Below are 20703 nucleotides of genomic sequence, written 5' to 3'. Positions count from 1 at the left end.
TTTTGAATGATACAAATTCTAAAAGTTTGGTGTTAACGTAAACCATTCCCTTGGGCCCTTTGCAGAAAGATTGGCGTTAAACACAACTAAAAAAAAATCAGTGGCAATGAAAACTTCTGATTGGTCGAATATCGTTTTTTTTTAGACTTGAGTTTAAGGGAATTTTTCTGCAATGGGGTCACTGGACTAAATTTTAAAGAACAAAGTAAAGAATTACTGGTGCAAATGATGCCTGTGTATCCGTCTGTGCAAGTACATCTGACACCTCCATTGATAACCGAACAAATGCCATTATCACCACATATATCTCCGTTGAAGCATTCTGTTCATATAAAGCCATTAGTTAGAATTTGTATGATAGGCATAATCAAAGGCACAAAGAGAGATAAAGACAAGAATATGCAACAGACAAGAGATAAATAAAGACAGACAAAAAGAAAGGGAGAGATACGAGAAGAGGAAGGGAGAGAGAGAAATAGATGAATGGAGAGAGAGAGAGTAAGGAAAATAGATAAAGGAAGAGAGGGAAAGAGAAAGAGAGAGAGGGAGATAAATCAACGATGACAATATTAATATCAATATTAATACAGAAACAGAACTACGTCCATAAACTAATAATTCAACTACTGTATTATCATGCAATAATTCAAAACAATCTCTTTGTTCTACAAAACTAAATGTCAATCTGTGCAAACAAGTAAGTTAAAGCCATGTTTCACGGACGCATATTGATTATTTTGCAAAAGCATGCCGGGAACTTATGCTAAAGGCATTGTTATCAAAAAGCAACAAATACTCAACTATTTAAAAAAAATCAAAGAAAGTCAGACGCATATTAAAATTTATATAACAACGCCTTTTATTCGCAGTTACACATTTAATAGAATTTTCAAAAGACCTTGGCGACTTATTATCCTAGATCATACTTGGAATTCTAATGTTAATCTAAACACTGAAAAACTATTTTTTTTTCTATGCAGAGGTGTCTATGAGGTGCATATTCACATTTTACTGCGATACATTCTTGAATGAAACATAAAATGACTTACGATTTGTAATGTTGCTTGATGTCTCTCCGACCCAAAATACATTCCTTGACTGAACAAAGGTTGCCCTATTAGAGTAAAAAAAAAAGAAAAAAAAAAAAGAACACGCGTTCAATATCAAAATGTCATTCGATTTTTTAATCGGACATTGATTGCCTATATTACTTGGCTCGTAATTACATGTTGCGATTATGTTTATGAAATCACGTATAGCCGGGGGCAGAGTGACGTCACATCCGCTTAAAGACGACAGCACTGACCTTAGTGCGATGAAAACAAAGTATAAGAAACACAATGAAATAATGTGAGAAACAGAACTGAAAATTTCTGAAAGATTCGAAAACTTCTAGATAACAAAATGGGTAAACTCGATTATCACGACGTTCAGCACAAAGTATGAATGGCATGTTGGTGAAATATGCATTGTAGGCATGCCAAAACGCCGCGTTTAAAGCATTTTTGTAATTATGAATAAGATGCATGAGTTGATATATTTCAACAATCAATGCGAGCGGAAATCGCGAGCCGAAATTTTTGATAAACTGTGATCAAATGGGGATTTTAAGTTGTTTGTTTTAGAATTAATATTGAGATAAACATAACTCATCAATCAAAATGCGAGCATGCAGCGCTAGCTGATACGTTTTGACAATCTGACCTGAATAGGGATATTTTGATAACTTTATGGAATACAGGAAAATAATAGGTACCTGACAAATCGAATTTTGCGAGCGTGCAGCGCAAGCAGAAAATGTTAATATATTATCAAATGTTAATAAAAATCAATTTGTAAATCAAACAAAATAATGAAAGTTCAATTTTCGAGCTGAAATATGATTTGATATTTAAGCTCCATATTGAGCAAGATATGTAAATCACCTAAAAGGCGATGCCAGCGCGAAGCGCGAGCAAAAATTTTATATCTCGGCATGAAAGATTTCTTATTATTACTTTCCAAGTCTTCCCCTTATCTTATTCACTCGTCTTCCTCCTTTTATGTTTCCCTTTCTTTTTTTCTCCTCTCTTTTCCCTTCTTCTTCTCTTTTTTCTTTCTTTCCCTTTTTTTCTTTTTTTTGCTCCGCCAATAGGGGGGCCCCCCTGGATCCACCTATGGGTTAATGAATTTATCATTGAGACAATTAATTGAATTAAAGTGTAAAATAAAGAAGGCTTTCGTGTACTCGAGACTTTCACCTTACGAATCGGGTCAGTGAAGGTAAACGACGCATTAATTAAATTCGGAAGAGGGTTTGGGACAATATAACATATAATAGCATAATCAATTGAAGTTGGTAGCTAATGAATTATGCAACCTCACCCTCTTTTTTGGCCCGTGACATGTGTGAATATTTTGACACAATTAAAACTATTAATTAATTAATTAGTCTATTCTCGATTCTGACCGGTAAGAAAAAAATGTATTTTTGTCTACCTTTACGGACCAATGTTGTTGTATTCTTTCTTTTCCCTGTAGGTCTATGTATGTTGATGACAGATTCTCATAATTTTTTTTCTTCCCCTATCCCCCCATCCCCCCCCCCCAAAAAAAAAAAGTGAAAAGTAAATTAAAGGTTATGTAAAGAAATGAAAAATAATAACTTAAAGTAAACGTTAAAATATATATATATATATTAGGTAAATTAAAAATGAAAGTTATTCACTTTGGAAATGATCAGTGCAAAAAGGGGGTATAGTATCATAAAACACGTAGTTATAACTAAGATCAATCAAAATTAACTTTAATTGTAATAGTTTACTGGGTAGACGGTCTATGGTGAAAAATAGTTTACTGGGTGGCCTGAAAATGCAAAAGATATGCAAAACCAATTATGCACACACCTAATCGACATTTGTTATTTCATTGAAAACTTATTGTATAAGGGGCGTTTCATAAAACTATCCTAACATTACACATAAGATTACGAATTAATTGCAAATAGGGCATCATATGTGATGCTAGAGAGTAACCCGACCTATATGATTACCAACGTCTTTACTCTTCGATTTGCTACCAACTGAATTGATGTGACTGATCGAGGTATGTCCATGGTAGAGACAGTCATATTATTTCATTAAAAACGCGTTGTAAGGGGGTGTTTCAGATACATTTATCAACGTTTAAGCAAATATGTTATTTTAATCCCCTTTTGAACAGTAACTGATGAGGTAAGAAATAATCCACAAGAATATTAAAGCGTACCATATTCCTTTTGTTCGAACACATTCGCATTTTGCGAAGATATTAATAAAATTGGACTGATATAAAGAAAAAAAAAACAATCGAACGCAATTTCTAAATACACACTCTAATGAAAGGTTTAGCCAATATTGGTTCAAATGGGAACATGCGTGTTGGTTGGGTAAAAAGATGCACAAAATTTTGTAAATTTTATGCAATGCTGCGTTGAAATAGCCCGATATGGAGTTAAAAAACTACCCAGCAAACATGCATGTTCCCTTTATACTGTATTGGGTAATATTTTACTCAGTGTTTGTAGGGTGTAAATAAATAAAAATAAGTTTGATTTTCCACAATGGAAGAGTTGCTTTTAAATACAGTTCCATCTGCAACGGGCTCACGGTATTACATTGTAACCATTGACGAAAAATTATTAGATAGGTTCATATTTTGGTATCGAAACGAAAGAAAAAAAACGGTAATGAGGTAGAGAAAAGAACTTTCATTAATATATAGATCATTATCACCAAGCTAGATTAAGTGCCTTTTGAAATTAGGTTTCCAATTATTGCAATGACATTTAAAGCTGTAAAATCATGAAGCTTACATTAGCAGTGATACTCACGTGAAATAGATATTGCCTGTGACGACATCGTTAGGAGTTGTCCAACTAAACTGAATAGAAGCTGGCTTGTCGTTATTATTAGAATGGGTTACAGCCGAATTAGCGCCGTTACAATCCAGATACTTATAATTCGAGGTGTCCCCCAGCGACCATGTACCGATGATTGGATGGCTACCGCTGGTAAGTGCATGACGAGCTTGCAACATAAAACCCTTCAAAGCTGGAGCGTTGTCATTCGTCACAATCTCGACTGAATATGTGATAATAAAGATAACAAGAACAATGACAACAATTCAATTAATGTCTAGAGCAAACATTTTCAAAGCGATATAATTGGTAATTACATGCATTGAATTTACAATAAAGTTTTTACAGCTATCTTCCGATACGTTTATCCAATTCAACACAAAAGCTTGGTGGAAATTAGCCAGATATTCCCAAACTATCGAAAATGAATTTGAATTTTTGTGCAATCGGTCTGAGATGGGGAAATTGAGAACTTAATGCAAACATCTATTTTGAAACCAATTTGCGAATTGGCTCTTCTTCGAGATGTCCCATGACGTATACATGGTATAAGGCTAAAGAATTGAAAGCAAATCATTTAGAAACTCACGTCCCATTTACCAACCAAAATCCATGCAGAAGCTAAGTTAATACCGCCATTCAAACAATATCGGATATATCAAACTTTACATAGGATAATCCCAAATTTGATTGAAACACTGAAAATGCTAAATTCTATTCACTATAAGGTATCTATTACATTCCATATATGCCAATATTGTGTAAATGCCAATTCCAATATTGAGTTCCAAAAGGTTCATGAACTTTGCGACTGTAGGGCTTAATTTTAATTATTACAATAACGGTAAATGCCAACTGTCTATGCTTACTAAATTTATGAAATACGAATCTTTCAAGTTTTAAGTTACAGTTTAATTGACCAATCATAAAAAATGATAATAATTATACAAGCGCAATACAAATAAATGAAAGGTGTTGACTCCGAGAAGGAATGCATGCGAGTTGAGGAGCAGCATTATACAGTAATATATACCAAACTAAGGGGAAAACTAAACTTGGCTTGTCATCTTTTAATACACAAAAACACACATACACCCTTACAACCCCACACATCCCATTTCACACAACATCCATATAGCGCTTAATACATCGGAACGACGTGTCTAAGCGCTTTACATATATATTATTACCCCAGTCATCGGATTCAATCAGTCATTTCCGCACACAATGTGTGCACATCCTCCACTCCCTGGGGAGTATTCCAGTCAGTCGCCGGTGAGGCGCACACAGTATTGGACAAGCTACAGTGATTTACACATCCTACCGGGTACCCATTTAGCACCTGGGTCGAGAGTGGCAAACTGTGGATTAACGCCTTGCCAAAGGACGCCAGACCGTGGTGGGATTCGAACACACGACTCCTCTGTTTACAAGGCGAGAGTCAGAAACACTACACCAAGGCTCCTCCACAGTGGGACATACCCACAAAGTTTATCTCACCTAGCCATTAAAGTATTATGCTTTAACAGAGCATGTTCTGGGCCTGTTGCGTTTAAGAAAGTGATATTTTGAAAGAAATCAATACACTTAAAAACAACAAGTCTGTTGGGGTTGATGGTATATCTACATTTATTCTAAAGACTTGTGCAAATGAATTAGTCCCCTCAATTACCTATTTAATGAATAAATCTATTGTAGACGGAAAAGTACCAGGTAAATGGAAAGTTGCCAAGATAATACCTTTACACAAAAAGGGGGAAAAATCGAATCCTGATAATTTTAGACCAATTTCATTACTCCCATGTGTTTCTAAGTTACTTGAAAGGGTCATTCAAAAACAGCTATTGCATTATCTGAATAAAAACCAAATCCTCATTTCTGAACAATTAGGATTTAGACCTAAACACTCAACTACGACAGCCCTATCAAAGGTTACTGATGAATGGCTTCTAGACTTACAAAAAGCCTTTGACCTAGTCAATCACCAAATGCTTTTATCTAAACTTACTGGTAAATCACTCGATTGGTTCTTAAGCTATCTTTCCGATCGCAAAATTAAAACTTGTTTGAATAATGTCTTTTCTTATGCATATGTAATTTCAAATGGTGTACCCCAGGGCTATATATTGGGTCCGCTTCTTTTTGTCATATTCATAAATGATTTGTCATGCCCTCTTCATAAATGTTCTTTTCATTTATATGCCGATGACTCTGTTTTATATTTCTCGGACAAAAATCCACTTGTAGTTGAAAGAACACTTAATAATGAACTGAATAATGTTGCAAATTGGATGAGCAAAAATCGATTAAAACTTAACTGTAATAAAACCGTAAGTATGATTTTAGGTACTCGGCATATGTTGGCAAGACATAAAAATCTTAACTTACGCATTCGCGAAACAGATATTCAAATGGTAGAAAGTGTTAAATATCTTGGAGTTTTTATAGATAGGGAACTTAAATGGAATGTTCATTTAGATCACATGTGTTCAAAAATCGGTAAAATGATTCGTTTCCTTGGCAGACTTAGGCGATTTGTTAATGAATCTAGTTTAAATCTAATATATTCTTCGGTTATCCTTCCACACTTTGATTATGCTGATATTGTTTGGCAATCTGCATCTAAAAAGTATTTGGATTTATTGCAAAAGCTACAAAATCGTGCAGGAAGAATTATTCTAAAAATCAATCCATATTTGCATACTTCATCCTCATACATCCATGATATCTTGAAATGGAAGACTTTAAATACCCGGCAAAAGGAACATATGTACGTAATGATGTTTAAAGTTTTGAATAATTTTGCACCTGATTATATGAAAACACAATTTTCTCGTAAATCATACCCTTACTCTCTGCGTACTTAAAATCATCTCAGTCTCCCAAAACCAAATTCAAACAGCTGTAAACGGACATTTTTGTATAGGGGGGCTACACTTTATAACAAATTACCAATTCATTTATCGTCTAGTTCAACGATTCAGTCCTTTAAATCAAATCTACAACTGTATCTCGGTTTTCCATAATCATTTTGCCTGTTGTTGCTTTTTTTTTTTTTTTTTTTTTTTTTTAAGGGTGGGTAGTGATTTTTTTTCTTTTCATGCATTAAATTAAGTTTTGAAGTTTTGTGTATATTTTTGTATATTTGCTTTATATGCATGTATTTATGTTTTAAAGGACCCCATGGAAGAACAGCGGTATTTTATTAATACCGCTGAAATGGGCCATCCTCCATATGATCTGTATGTTATGTTAAATTGAGCATGTATATATTTTATCTTTTTATATGGAAATAAATACAAACAATACAAACAAACAAACAAGTTACAATATGCTTTGTCATCCATTGGTATACTACCAAGGTTATAATGCTAATTACTAGGTAACCAGATTCATGAATTTCAGGAAAGTTATTGGATGACAAATTAACCCATTATACAGTAAATACTATTATGCAGCATAATGCCTACGAACACCAGATCAGTGCCATTAAGTGGCATGGACCTACCCGTGACATAGCCTACTCCAATTTTTAAATATCAATTCTTACTAAACCAATCCTGTTTTATATGGGTTTACTTAAGTTATTTTAACGGTATATCATACATGTTGTAGACGTACTATCACGCTTTATTATCGTGTATCGGACAATCAGAGCGTATTAATCTCCATTGCTTAGACATATTTGTCCTGGTTTGGTTTAACCATGAGCACAGCTCAATAAATCTCCCAAACCCTTTCCACAAAAGAACTATTTGCTTTCTTCTTTTCAACGATCTATTGAAATTTGTATTCATATAACTCGTAACTGAATGGCATCAATTTAGGAAATGCCATCATGCGTGTAAAATAATTCGTTTACATAAAGAAGACATTCCAATTCGGTGTGCTAATATTAATCTTTTCGAAATGACAAAGTACACGAATGATCGAAGCAAATAAACCAACAAAAGAAAGTTCAGTAGGATAATGATCGGAATTAGAGACCGTTATTAACATTAATTTTATTTGCCTTAAAAAAAATATTGGCTGCAAGATCACGTTCGCCACCTATGTCTGTGATGTTTTGCAAAATTAAACCCTGAAAAATTCGCACCGAAATCGTTATTTGGTGCATCAAAAGGTAAAATATAAAGTGACTTGAAACACCACACCGATTTCATTCTTTACACTATAATATAAGTTAAAGTGTAGTGTCTCCCAATGAGACAAAATTAAATGATATTCTCAGTCACAGATATCTTGAAAGTTTCTGCACGATATTTTCTTTCTTCCTTAATGTTTTTTTTATTTTTTTTTTACTAATGATAGTTTTTTCTCTTGTAGCTTTAAAACTTATATATGTTCCGTGCTCACAAAATATTGTCAGGGTACATGGTGTATCAAATAGTCAACACATTGCCTAAAATGTGTCACAGTGTACTTATTCCGGGTGCGGCGTGTCGCCACAAAAAAGGGAGGGGACAGGGGTGACTTTTTGAGTAGAGAGAAAATGAACTCAAAAGGATGAAAACATAAAAGTGACGAAGAAACCAGGAAATTTGAATGTAAAAACCACAATGTTTTAAGAAAAAAATTATATTGGTTTTTGCTTGGATTGGTTCTTATGTTATTTAAGTAAAAGACATCAATAATTCATGTTTCAGTCGATAATGTATCTTCTGAAATAAAATCTTTTTTTTTTTCATTTCATTTATTCATATTTCCAACGATCACAATGATTTTTTTTCGTGCATCTTGATAAGCAATAAAGCCTATAACAAATTTGTACATTCCAAAAATAGGTAAATAGTTAACATTATTATACAAACAGGTTGGGGGAGTATATAGAGGAGGCTGTTAATAAAGACGAGGTGCAACCTCCTTTTTGAAAATATTCTAAGAAATAGTACACTCCCCTCGAAAAAATAAACTCATTAGGTACCACAAGATAACAACTTGAGCATTTAATAAAGAAAGAGAGAATGAGAAAGAGGGAGATAAAAGGTCTCCAGAATCTTGTCGCGGCACTGACAACGAATCTCGCTGATCAACAGCATAACGCATTACTATACGCATTGATATCAATGCTATATCCAAAATAGGTGTGTTTGATTGATAAAGAGTCAATTAAGTTGATAATTATGTTAGAAAAACCATTAAAACTTAGATTTAAAAGAATTTAGGGTTGTGGATTCTTTGTTGTTGTTATTATCAAGAGTGTCCCACAGCCTAGGGCATTCGAAAGCACTAATTGATATATCAAGGATGGTCCGGTGTATAGTGGTAGATGAATAGTCAGATTGGCGTGTGGGTATTTATGAGGAGGTTTGCTTTTGTCAAATGAAATATTAAAGGTTGATAGAAGTTTATTATTTAATTGATACATAATTTTCTTTCATTTTTTTAAATGTACCTCATGAATCATCATTAAACAAGTTATTTTTCTGTTTTATACTTGAATGACAATTCATCGCCTTACCATGTTTACTAAAGCATTGAAAATTGATGATATTCATAATTTGTAAACTGACATTTCTATGTACAAATTCCCCACCAAATCTATACCTACATTTCTTTCGAAATATTTCTGCTTAACAATAACGACATCCATTCGTATCCTGCACGTCGCGCCTCAGACATTCATTTAACAAGCTCTAAAGTAATCGTAGCACACAATAAGATCAGACACTAAGGCCTAGATAAATTGAACGATTTGCACAGTCTTATTAAACTCATTGGCCCGTATTCTAAACTCCGGTTTAACTTAAAACCATGGACTAAATGACTAAATATGGTCTAAAATTATGGGAAGCAATGCCTGTGTGTAATATATATATATATATATATATATATATATATATATATATATATATATATATATATATATATATATATTCATATATATATATAGGCGTAAATAAATCAAGCATTAACGCTAGACGTAGCTTCCAAGTATCTCTTTTATTGCGAGCTTTCGGCCAGTGGGGCCTTCATCAGGCCTATAATGCATTGAAACAAACAAAATAGAACAAAACCATACAAATAAAATCGTAATAACAACAAAGTAAATAATGTGTAACAAGGGGTACAGAACAGAAGGATTACACTAAGATAACAAAAAATAACAACAGAGGGGGTTGAGTACAGAACAGAAGGGTTACAGTAAGATAACAAAAAATAACAACAGAGGGGGTAATGGCTTAAACGAGATGGTGGAATACAATAGAAACGATTGGGAAACTTAAGTGTGTGGAAAGACAAGGTATTTACCAGCATTGAAATTAACTTTGGTTTCTGTTCATCTGGAGGAGTAGTAGTCTTGTGTAGGTAATACTGTGAAAAAGGAGGATAATGTTACAAGTAAAATGGCAACTCGTTTCAATATTATTCTATATCTTGTATTTGAGTACATAACTATATTGATCTGTTTACATAGTATTCAAGTAACTGGTGATACAAGTTATAGTTTGAGAGCTTGACATAAAAAGGTACATTGTCATGCGCAGGGAAATATATACGTATAATTTATATTGATGTTTGAGCGGTAAGCAACATAATGAACAGAATAAACATACTGCCATAAGGAACAAAGTAAACATACAGCCATAAGGAGCAAAGAAATCGTAATAATCAATCAAATAATCAGATATAATCAAGTGATCAAGATACTAAGCATACCAAAATGTATGGGGGTAAAGAGACGTAACTATAAAACTATATGAAGTGGCCTGTTGGGGCGGGTGAGACTGTAAATTAAACAATGAAATTGGTCGAAAAGGTATGCAGAGGTTCAATAATTACCAAACATATTATGCATATATATATATAAATATGTATATACAAGATCAGATATATTAAGTACGAAAGTGGTTACCTATAGTTCCAGTGTCATGGAGAGTGTGTCGACTAGGTGTGCAGGTATGAGGTAAAGTGAGGTGAAGTGAATGTGTGTGTGTGTATGTGCGTGTATGTGTGTGCGTGTGTGGGGGCATGCAATGGGTCATTGGTTCTAATTGTCAATATTGATTCCGTTTGGGGCGAGGGTGCGTAGAGTGGTGATCCAGTATGATTCTCGGTGTAAGATGATTGAGCGGTATTTATTGTCTATCTGTTCTATTGCCATGATTGAAACATCGTTTATAGAATGATCAGGGAGGTTAAAGTGGAGGACATAGGGGATGATTTTAGTGTTGTGATTGGTGGTGCGGTTGTGGTTGCGGATTTCTGATCTGGTGTTGCTGAATCTGGTGTAGAGTGTGTTTTCTGTTTTGCCAACGTATTGTTTATGACATTTTTTGCATGTGATGAGGTATATGATCCATTCAGATTTGCAATTGAGTTGTGAATTGATAGGGTATGTTTGGCTGTTGTGTAATTGTGTAACATGCATCTTTTGGAATGGCAGTTGCGGAAGCCGTTAATGCTGTTATTGTTGTCGATGTCTTTGTGTCTGTTGTGTTTTGGTGTGGGGTCAGCCGCTTTAGTAAGGAGGTCACGTAAAGTGCGGGCTCTCCTGAAGGCTGTTGTGTTTTGGTGTGGGGTCAGCCGCTTTAGTAAGGAGGTCACGTAAAGTGCGGGCTCTCCTGAAGGAGACCTTCCATGACCCCCCCATGGTAGCCTTCAGGAGAGCCCGCACTTTACGTGACCTCCTTACTAAAGCGGCTGACCCCACACCAAAACACAACAGACACAAAGACATCGACAACAATAACAGCATTAACGGCTTCCGCAACTGCCATTCCAAAAGATGCATGTTACACAATTACACAACAGCCAAACATACCCTATCAATTCACAACTCAATTGCAAATCTGAATGGATCATATACCTCATCACATGCAAAAAATGTCATAAACAATACGTTGGCAAAACAGAAAACACACTCTACACCAGATTCAGCAACACCAGATCAGAAATCCGCAACCACAACCGCACCACCAATCACAACACTAAAATCATCCCCTATGTCCTCCACTTTAACCTCCCTGATCATTCTATAAACGATGTTTCAATCATGGCAATAGAACAGATAGACAATAAATACCGCTCAATCATCTTACACCGAGAATCATACTGGATCACCACTCTACGCACCCTCGCCCCAAACGGAATCAATGTTGACAATTAGAACCAATGACCCATTGCATTTTTTTTTTTTTTGAATAATGTTTTTATTCTGATTTCATGAACAAAAAAAATACATAACATTTCAAATTAACATTTCAAATCACATATAATACTTGACATTTCATATTTTCACTTTTTTTTCACTAACTTAATAAAATCATGAATCATATATATCTTAAAGAAAACAATGAAATCAGTTATTATGAAAAAAAAAACTTAAAGACCAAAACTTCCCCCTCCCCCTCCCTCCCCCCGCCCCAACACACACACAAACACACACACATACACACCACACACACACAACACACCACTGTCCAGAAGATCTGCCCACACTCATCATAAATAAATTAAACGTACAAAACAATTCGATAAACAATTTTGAATATAACAAGCTCACGGGAGAAGCATTACATATATTGAAAGTAACTAAAGACTTACAACTTAACCTTAACACAATTTTACTGTTTCCCATTTTTGCAAGTGCCGCCCTAATTTCCCCATTTTAATAGCTATTTTCTTTTCTTGATCCTTATATTCTAAAATAAGTTTATGTATATCGTCAATGGTTGGTAATACCCCCTCCTTTCTAAATATAAATAATATATATTTTACCATAAAGATAATAGTATTACAACTTTTTATTCTATTTGTATTGCCTGACAAACCAACAAATATATCCCGCCATTTCAAGTCCTTTATTTCATCTAATTCAAATCGCTGTATCAAAGTTTCCCATATCAGTTTGACCTTTAAGCAAGACAAAAATATATGTGAATATGTTTCTGTTTCCCGTTTACAGTACGAACAGAGATTATCTTCAACAAATCCAAATCTAAACAAATTAACTCTAGTGTAAATTGCCCCATGCAGAAGCTTAAATTGAAATTCCCTATGTCTTCCAATTAATAATGTTATTCTTGGTCTAAAAAAACATTCACCAATTTCTTTCTCTGTATAATTATAATTATTTTCTCCATCTCTTATCTGTAAATCATATGACTTTTGCAGTTCTTTAATAAAATATTCATATATTTTTCTTGATGGTACCTCCTTAAAGCTAATTTCCCTCCCGAACAGAAGCAAGTTTATATTAAAATTAATTAAGTCTATCTCACAAAACTGTATCGAACCTAAATCATTTCTCCAATCACTTGGAATTGCATGATATATTTCACCTATGGTAAACAAAAGATCACTTCCCATACCAAGATTCAAAAAGTATGCGACCGGTTTAACCTGTCCATTGTCAATGATATGTTCAACCTTAATTAACCCTCGTTCTAATAAATCTTTATCAAATATCATCTTATTTTTTATACAAATATTCTTATTATTGAAAATGATTGGATTTTTAGAACCATTGAAATGCCTTAAATTATCAATCTCTTGCCAAGCATCTAGCATTTCCAAATAATAAGATGGAATATTCAACTTACTTTTTATCTTTTTCATTTCATAATCACATAGAAAAATTAACCTTCCTCCAACTGAACTTAGGGAATAATCAAAAAATAACTTCCACCCCAGATTTTTTTCTCCATACAAAAGTCTTTTTACCCACATTATACGCTGCGTTCTAACAAATATTTTAAAATTTATCATTTTAACCCCACCACAATTATAGTTCTGATACATAATTTTTCTTTTAATACGATCTTTCCCTCCCCATATAAAATCAAATGATAATTTCTCGATTTCTATATACACCCATGAGGGGACAACAAGGATGGATGAAACATAATTTATCTTTGTCAATGCATATGTTTTCAATAAATGTATTTTTCCCATAATAGTCAAGTCTCGTTGTTTCCACCAACCTAAAAGCTTTTTTATTTTACTTAATATTTCTTTGTAGTTCAGATCATCTTTTAATCTAAAATCAACTGAAAATATTACTCCTAAAATTTTAACTTCCCTAACATATTTTCCAAATACATATACAGGGTCATTTGTTTTTCCATTTTCCTTACCCATGTACATAAAATGTGTCTTGTCCATATTTACCTTTAAGCCACTGACTTTTTCAAATTCTTCAAAAATATAATGCAACCTTTTTATTGAATCCATGTCTTTCAAAAAGATTGTCATATCATCGGCATACAATACCTGTCTTATTTCATGCTCCCCCAAACTTATCCCTTTAATAATTTTGTCTCTTCTTATTTCATGCGCCAGTAATTCTATTGCAATCAAAAACAGATAGGGCGACAGTGGGTCACCTTGTCTGACCCCCCTTTCTACATTAAAGTAACCGGTGGAATACCCTCCATTCATAACACAACTACTTATATTCTTATATAGTATTTTCACCCAAGAACAAAATGACTCCCCAAAACCAAAAAAATTGAGTGCTTTCAATAAGTATTGATGAGATATAGAGTCAAAAGCTTTTTCAAAATCTACCGCAATCAAAAATCCTTGTCCTTGCTCCAAGTAATGTCTAGAGTAAAATAATATATCTTCTATTAGTCGAACTGCATGCCCCCACACACCTACACACACACACACGCACATACACACATTCACTTCACCTCACTTTACCTCATACCTGCACACCTAGTCGACACACTCTCCATGACACTGGAACTATAGGTAACCACTTTCGTACTTAATATATCTGATCTTGTATATACATATTTATATATATATATATGCATAATATGTTTGGTAATTATTGAACCTCTGCATACCTTTTCGACCAATTTCATTGTTTAATTTACAGTCTCACCCGCCCCAACAGGCCACTTCATATAGTTTTATAGTTACGTCTCTTTACCCCCATACAGTTTGGTATGCTTAGTATCTTGATCACTTGATTATATCTGATTATTTGATTGATTATTACGATTTCTTTGCTCCTTATGGCTGTATGTTTACTTTGTTCCTTATGGCAGTATGTTTATTCTGTTCATTATGTTGCTTACCGCTCAAACATCAATATAAATTATACGTATATATTTCCCTGCGCATGACAATGTACCTTTTTATGTCAAGCTCTCAAACTATAACTTGTATCACCAGTTACTTATTATTATTATTATTATTATTATTATTTTATTCGGCATAATCAATACATAAACAACATATACAAACAATAGGAATAGGAGAGTCACATGGATGCCGGGAAAGGAAAAAGATTAACTAAATAACTATAACCCGAAGGTCTTCCTTTCCAATCCATGTGACTTTACTTGAATACTATGTAAACAGATCAATATAGTTATGTACTCAAATACAAGATATAGAATAATATTGAAACGAGTTGCCATTTTACTTGTAACATTATCCTCCTTTTTCACAGTATTACCTACACAAGACTACTACTCCTCCAGATGAACAGAAACCAAAGTTAATTTCAATGCTGGTAAATACCTTGTCTTTCCACACACTTAAGTTTCCCAATCGTTTCTATTGTATTCCACCATCTCGTTTAAGCCATTACCCCCTCTGTTGTTATTTTTTGTTATCTTACTGTAACCCTTCTGTTCTGTACTCAACCCCCTCTGTTGTTATTTTTTGTTATCTTAGTGTAATCCTTCTGTTCTGTACCCCTTGTTACACATTATTTACTTTGTTGTTATTACGATTTTATTTGTATGGTTTTGTTCTATTTTGTTTGTTTCAATGCATTATAGGCCTGATGAAGGCCCCACTGGCCGAAAGCTCGCAATAAAAGAGATACTTGGAAGCTACGTCTAGCGTTAATGCTTGATTTATTTACGCCTATACGTAGAACATGACGCGCTGCAATACACGTTGTGCAAAGGGCTCTCTTCCTTTGTTTATATATATATATATATATATATATATATATACAGTGCGTATCAAAAAAAAGTTTACACTTTGAAAAAGCCCTGGGAATTAAAAAATATACAACATGTGGGTAATTTTTTCACATATAATCTTGGGTTTGGGTCTTATCTATCCAATGATAGTAAAAGTTTTGACAGAATGTTCCACTTGAGTGAGCACTGTCCATTTTTGTAAAGCTCGCAGAAATCTGTTTGCGCAGAAATGCTTGTTTTCACGCTGTGTCAAGGGGAAAGGACAAAATCAAACTTACCCTGCGAAACATTTCTCATACATTTCCCTTGCACTTTTAGTCAATTGAAATAAGACGGATACATTCAAGCATTTTGTAACAATTTTGCCACCCTAATTGAAATTTCAACACTTAGTAAACACAACCTTTACCCTTTTTGTGCCAGCTGGATCTGAGGACATAACTGAATCTGAACAAAAGTTTATATCAGACATCTCAAGCATTTTTAAACCAAGTTTTTATCATTTAAAGTGGGTTTACATTTCATTTTTCATTTAATACTTGTTTCTCTTCACTTTTCCCAAGCTTGACAATGATTAACAAAATGAAAATTAAGCCATTTCATGTAAATCACAGCTCAGTGTAAAGGAAATATCGTCACGTTGGCCTAGGTGTGTTGGGGAGTGGGGTGGGGCGGAATGCAATCTTCAAAGCATTTTGGGCAAGGAAACAAGTGAAAAAAGGTAAAAGATATCTTCAACTCAATTTTACTAGCTATATTCCACGTGTTCTTCGTGATTAAGGTCTACTTTTATTCTCATAACTATTTCAAAGTTCTGCGAAAATAATTTTTCGCTAACTTTTCAAAAGTAAGCGGTGCTCACTCAAGCGGAAGTATTTTTCGATAGTTATATCGTCATTAGCTTAAATGGATCTGTACCAATGTTAAATTGTGGAAAAATCTTCAGGATATTACAAATGTATAATTTTACAGGATCTTTTCTAAGTGTAAATTTTTTTTTTATACGCACTGTATATATATTAACGCTTAATGTGTTTACTAGGATGCTTCCCATTGTAAAAAAGTGTATCCGTCGTAATTATCATTTCAAGAATTTCTTTACGCTTTGAATTTAAATGTAATAATATATTGCTTATCTTTTTATAGAAATTGATGTCACTATTGGTTTCCCATAGTTAAGCTACAACTTTAGACTACGGTTTAAGTTGAACCAGATTTCAGAATGTTTTTTTTTCTTTTATCCTGGGGGTGTTTCACAAAGATTTAAGTATGACTTAAGTCGGTCATAAATGCCGACGCGTACATGATACGCAACGCACAATCTTATTGATCCATACACAGAAGTGCGCGTCCAAAAACACTATTCTTCTTACATACCCAAGTAATTTTGGGGGTTTCGTTGTAGTCCATCCTTATTGGGCTACTATTGCTCAAGCATTTTTTTGTTTATGACGGTTGGCCTCTCCAATTTTCAGTATTATATCTTGAGCTTAGAGTATTGTATTAATGTCTAAATTCTGTTATCACTCCTCGATGATAAAATTTTCACATGGTAAGGTGCTTTATTATGTCATATTATGATTATGTTTATGCGTTTTGAATTCATTTTGACTAAATCAAAAATGCAGATAACTCTTTCATAATGAATACTTGTGTGAGTGATGCATTTTTCCTAGATGATAATCAATATGTTAATGATGTGTACACTGAAAATTAATTTCTTTTGCAGAATAATGACATGTGGTTTCCAGAGATTAACATGGAGAGATCATATAAATGACTTATGTAAAATAAGAAACATATAGGGTCAAATGAACAGAGTCAAACTTATTTAACATTTGAACATCCTGCTTAACACAATGTTTAGGGAGAATTGTTCCGATTGCTGTTTAGGTAGATTTGAAAACATTTCAAAAAAGTGCAATACGACCAAACACAAATGCTAATGCATGCATCACCACAAACTATTTCTAGAAAAATTGAATAAATAATTAATTGCAATATTTATGTATTCCTATTACAATCATCTCATATTTTCTCAATAAATGTATTGTAAAGAATGAAATACTATATATAACAATAAATAGTTTGGATGATTGCAAGCCCTAATTTTGGAGTAGGGGCCAAATTGGTTTAAAATCGTAGCCGATCTTACGAATGCTATAACGTCATATTCAGATCTTGTATTCTTATAAGCATTTAGAGCTTTGCACAGTAAGGTGTGCTATGTCTTTCGTTACTACGTTTATTTCCAAATCGGGTCGCAGAACAATCATTAGGTGTGCGGTGGCATTAAAAGGTTAAAAACGTATATGAAAGAAACAAAATCAGCATAATGAAAAATATATATATTTTTTTTGCACGATCATTCACGAACAATCATTGGGAGATAAGTAGAAAATTACGTCATGTTGGTTTGATATAAGGAATCGATAAGAGTAAGAGACTGGTGAAATTTTGGGCGAAAATAGAAATGTGAAATATAAAATGGATAGAGCAAATGAGATAAGTTCACGCGCCACTAGGTTGTTAACCTGTGTGTGCACATAAGATTATTCAATTCTTTTTTTTTCAATTCAATTCTTTATTCCATTTCCATTCAAATCATAATAAAAAGTAATATAAATTAATACAAATCAAGTACAATTTTACAGACAAGCATTTTACTTCGTAACCCCCCCCCCCAAAAAAAAAAAAAAAAACACGTGAGTGTTGTTTTGTAATTTAATCTTAATTTCATCTGAAATGTTTTTTTTTTTACATGTCGGTATTTGTATTTATCTATTCTCCGAAATTCACAATAAAAAAACATAAGGGTACACATGAACATATAAAAGCAAGATATAAAAATAACAAGTTAGAACAAACATATACAAAGAAACAACAATATCAAAGAGACATGAGAATAGTGAAATCGGAAGGACATCCAGTTCAGCTCTGCCCATAGACAGTACTGTTCTTCCACGGGGTCCAATGATTAAAACACAAGTTATAAAGAAAATTCTTTAAAAAATCTCTTAGAACAAAAGGGGAAAAATAGGGGATAGGGGGGGGGGGGAGGTCCAGTGTCAAATTCAAAATACTTCGGTACAGCTTTTACAATGGTGTAATGCAATAGATAATTGACTTCTTATCACCATTATTACAAGCATTATAACCTGTATAATTATTATATTTGTTATCAGTGTTCAATACATTCTGAATCCAACCATGAATCATACTGTAGGATCCATGATGCAACAAAAGTAAAATATGTTTTAGAAAATAACCACATTGAAGTTAGTTACCATGTTAAATAACGAAATGATTTATTTCGAGCTTGTATAAGTAAATGCAAATACAGATTTTTTTTTTCTAATTGAAGTAAATTTAATCACCAGAGTGAAGCGTGACTGTCCTATAAAGATCATCGATTTGAAAGGATTGTAATTGAATGAAAGATGGAATTTATGTGGCTCATAGTTTAATGCCATGAACCACGTTTTTTTTTTTCTTTTATAAAGGAATAGAATTATCTCACACATTTCTCAACGGCTTAATTTATGATTAACAAAAGATTGAACGATTGCAGAGACCGTGAAAGCATACAACAGGCATGTATTCAGCTGACTGAATAACATGCCTTTTGTTAAGCAAAAATATTCAAGGTGACCTTTAACTTTAATTACGTGTCACCGCGTAAGTAATCAAAATTACATTTTTCTTGTTCTTTTCAGTTGACATATTCGAAATCACAGAAATGAATGCATTTCGAATATGTGCATTATGTTTTATCTGCAAAAAGTTACCTTGTTTCTCAGCCGGTAGATTACAATTATGAAATTTAAGGCGGTTTATGATATCTCAGATAGCCTATCGTCAATCTACTGAGAATGGGAAATTATGTCAGCATAATGTATGTCCCCAAATACCTCATTCACATTTGCTTTATACGGCGGCCGTCGAAAACAGCCGTTTTATTCATTTTTATTCAAACCACCTGTACCTGGTACAAAAAATATTAAAACAGCTGTTTTCGACTCGCCTATGGTCGCCATAGAGCAAATGTGACTGAGGTATAATTATTGCAATATGCCAAAATCTGTCCATGAAATGTTCAAGTGGTTATTAAATTTAGGTAAGCCAAAATTCATAAATGCATCATTGTTTTTTTCTCTTACTGATTAAATTCCTTTTACTTTCATGCATTTTATTATTACAAAAATATATCACTGCCAAATCACATCTAATAAATAAACAATAAAATGAAAAACAATAAAGTCCATGTATTCAATTTTTTGAATGCCTAAATTGGCATATTTGATTCACATAAAAATAGTAAAACAGATTAAGTGAAATTTAGATCTTGGGAAAGGGGCATATAATGCCTACCCCCTCCCTGAGCGACTTTTTTCCCTACCACTTTTAAGAGAGAATATTTGCAAATTAAGTCCTTACCCATACTGGGATTCGAACCCACTTACTTAATTAGCATTGTAAGCGTAAGGATTATCCCTTTGCGCCACGCCGACGAGTTGCTCGAGTCCTTTTTAAAATCACATTTTAATTTTACGGTTCGTGTTTATGAATATTCGTGAGGTGTATGTAGTTTTTGACTATGCATTGATATATGTGACTAAAATAGTTAATATATGTTGCCCCTTTAGAATGCACTCTCAAACTTAGTTCCATTTTAACTTCTCACTATCACAATACCACTACCATTGTATAAATTCGGTTTAATGATTTTGAACTACAGCGTTACGCCCCTAGTTTCCTGTATGCGTGAGAGTTCTAAAATGTGTGTGGTCGTATGCAATGTGCGATCGAAGAAATAGGTGTGACGCTGATCGCTCAAAGGTCATCTCTATTTGCTATTAAAAAGTGGAATACTTGGACCTCCAAAAAATATTCCTTATAATTCTGTTAAAAAATAAAACTTTGTAATGTCTC

General features: G+C 33.5%; 1 protein-coding gene across 1 annotated transcript in view; it reads right to left on the bottom strand.

The window, feature by feature from the left end:
• LOC129281904 (fibrillin-1-like) overlaps positions 1-14562 on the bottom strand; it is a 130840-nt gene extending 116278 nt beyond the window's left edge. Inside the window, exons 1-4 of the mRNA XM_064095588.1 lie at positions 14535-14562; positions 3851-4100; positions 1050-1114; positions 218-322 (exon numbers count right to left, since the gene is read on the bottom strand). Of these exons, the coding sequence (XP_063951658.1) occupies positions 218-322; positions 1050-1114; positions 3851-4100; positions 14535-14562 (448 nt within the window). The remainder of the gene's footprint in view (positions 1-217; positions 323-1049; positions 1115-3850; positions 4101-14534) is intronic.
• Positions 14563-20703: the final 6141 nt, after the last annotated feature.

Source organism: Lytechinus pictus, chromosome 2 (assembly GCF_037042905.1).
Source record: "Lytechinus pictus isolate F3 Inbred chromosome 2, Lp3.0, whole genome shotgun sequence".
Lineage (NCBI taxonomy): Eukaryota > Metazoa > Echinodermata > Echinoidea > Temnopleuroida > Toxopneustidae > Lytechinus > Lytechinus pictus.
The sequence above is the reverse complement of the archived record's forward strand: the minus strand, read 5'-3'. Positions and strand labels throughout refer to the sequence as shown.